General features: G+C 43.1%; 1 protein-coding gene across 1 annotated transcript; it reads right to left on the bottom strand.

The window, feature by feature from the left end:
- Positions 1–735: 735 nt before the first annotated feature.
- Positions 736–2,096, bottom strand: FOMMEDRAFT_24524 (uncharacterized protein; the record flags this gene model as incomplete). The annotated part of the gene is made up of 4 exons (XM_007272319.1): positions 1,900–2,096; positions 1,453–1,651; positions 1,186–1,374; positions 736–1,126 (listed from the first exon to the last, which is right to left on the bottom strand). Coding segments are annotated over exons 3-4 (495 nt in total), but the record flags the coding sequence as incomplete, so codon positions are not given.
- Positions 2,097–2,483: the final 387 nt, after the last annotated feature.

Genomic DNA, 2,483 nt, shown 5'->3' with positions numbered 1-2,483 from the left:
GACAGACCCACAATCCAGCAATCCCATGCATCCACTCTCGGATCGCATCATATTTTCTATTCGCATTATTGCGGGCTCCTGTCATTGGGAAAAAGTCTAAAAGGTTATATTACATTATAATGGTAGTGAAAAAAAGTGAAAAAAGTAAAAAAAGTAATTTACATATTATCGGACCTCGATTTCTGATAAAGTAGTATAACTTTGTATAAGGTACTGTAAGGTTTATGAATGTAATAAAAGTACATAAGGGTAATACCCCTTTTAAACATATAAAATGCATAATATCGGACCTCCCTTTTTTGAAATGTATTGTAAGGATTACCAAGTTTTGAAAGGGTAATATATATTTGTAATGTTTTACAGACTATACATAGTTATTATTCCTTAATAATAATAATTTTCCCTTACATCCATTCATTATTAAAATAACAAAAATCAATTATATTAAAATATTTGTACGATACATCATTATCTACAATAATTAAGGAAAATAAACTGAAGCACATACATAGTGCAGCCTGCGTCAAGATTTGTGCAGAGAGCGAGTGAGAGTGTCCGTGTCTGCTGTGATGCGAATACGAGTAGGTAGAGGTTGGGATCGGACCAGACTCGAGCGGCGAACGAGTGCATTACGGGTGTCGATTGCCAGGCCCATCCCTTGACCAGATCCAGACGGACCACCAGAAAGTGAGGGCATTGAGAGGCTCAACGGTTATGACTGCATCTGCAGTTGACCCGTCCTTGCAAGCACACCACATCACCCATCTCAAAATCACCAAAGTCTGCCATCTCCACCTCACGCACGCTACTGCACGTCGTGTGCAGATATCCGAACGGGCAGCCATACAGTGAACTATCGGCAGAGAGCGAATCGAATTCGCTGTAGTCGTCAGAATCGGCGGTAGATGCTGATGAAGAGACACTCACAGTACTTGTAGTGTATGATGAGCTGCCTCTCGCCTCGTTCTTTTCCCAACAGCATCCGCAACAGAAGAGGAAGGATGTGTTCTCAGGCCGTTTGATGTAGTCTTCATCACCACGCTTTGGTCGTCGCTCGGTCCCTGCAAGTTGAATTGCGTGCGTGTGTGAATTGAGGTCGAGCAGGTTGTGGAGGCTGAGGCTGTGCCTGTGAGACGAGTTTAGAGTGATTAGCGAGTGAAAATAAGAGAGAAAAGGTGGACACACCATGACAGCGTGCAGCGAGTGTAAGTGGTGCACCGAGGTTGGGATCCGGAGCGTTGAACAAGCTGATTTGAGCAGTAAGCGAAGCCATGTCCGTACGTGCACATCACATGCTCTGACTATGTCTCGCAATTGGAGGTGCAGAGAACTTAGGCGTTGTGTGTGATTGCAAAGGTGTATCTCTGGGACGTTCTGGCTCGAAGGGAGAGGGTGATGTGGGTGATGTGAACGGACTCGGCTCAGGAGGGATAAGCGATGGCCACTGCTTACCTTATTCAAAATGGTGTCATGGACGGCACTGAGGAATGTAAATGTGCGTGGGGCAAATCTGTCAAGAGTGATGTCAAACAAGGATTGTACAAAGGAGTAGAACACGTACAGTGTCGAGGAGAGGGTGGTACCATAGGAGTGGTTGTACATGAACATTGTCGCAAGTATGCTCGCGTGTGCTCGTCGAGTGTTGCTTGCGCTGCGGAGCAGGAAGAAGTACACAAATGCATGGAGTTATTGGAGAAGTTGTTCAGCACTGGTCAACAATGCAGATGCGCGAATGTGAATTCAAAAAGGGAGACGAACGTAAAAAAAGGAGGACAATGAAGGGGAGGCAACACAAGCAGTGGGACGAGGAGCAGAAGGGATGGAAGGGAGACAAAAAGTTGGGAGGAGAGGGAGGAGCAACTATTGTACAGGCTATTATGAAGTGGACTGGCTGCTTACCGCTTTATGTTGAAGGACAGTGTAGTCAGCTCAGTGGCACAACATGGGATCTGAGGCTCTGTACAGGCACTGCAACAGTAGATTGGAGAGACGAGTTGCAGCAATGTTTATTATCTGTGTTGTTGCACTCGGAGTACCTGCTAGAGGACACTTGCAAGCAAAGGACTAAAGCAACAACATAGTGTCAGGGCAGAGGGTTAGACTTAGAGAGATGGTGGAGGTCGGGGAGAAAGAGTGACAGCTGTAAGAGCGTCATTATATGCTCTCGATCTTCAGCGTTGATTATGTAATCAATGTTCGTGATAGTAGCGAAGCTGTAAAATAAAACCAATATTATATTTAGATGCAAAAGGAAAGCACTATTTTACTTTATGATACAGTTGATAGTAATCTGACATGTCTATATTGCTTTTAACACATTGATATAGTTTTTACAAGTATCTGAATGCCTTATACAAACAATATAAAATCTTTTACAAGGTGAATTTTAGTCTGTCTTCAAAGTTATAATCTAAGTATAATACTTTAGCTTATAATGTAAGGTTATCATAATGTATTCAATGAATTGTAATGATTTATAACAC

Source organism: Fomitiporia mediterranea (genome assembly GCF_000271605.1).
Source record: "Fomitiporia mediterranea MF3/22 unplaced genomic scaffold FOMMEscaffold_974, whole genome shotgun sequence".
Lineage (NCBI taxonomy): Eukaryota > Fungi > Basidiomycota > Agaricomycetes > Hymenochaetales > Hymenochaetaceae > Fomitiporia > Fomitiporia mediterranea.
The sequence above is the reverse complement of the archived record's forward strand: the minus strand, read 5'-3'. Positions and strand labels throughout refer to the sequence as shown.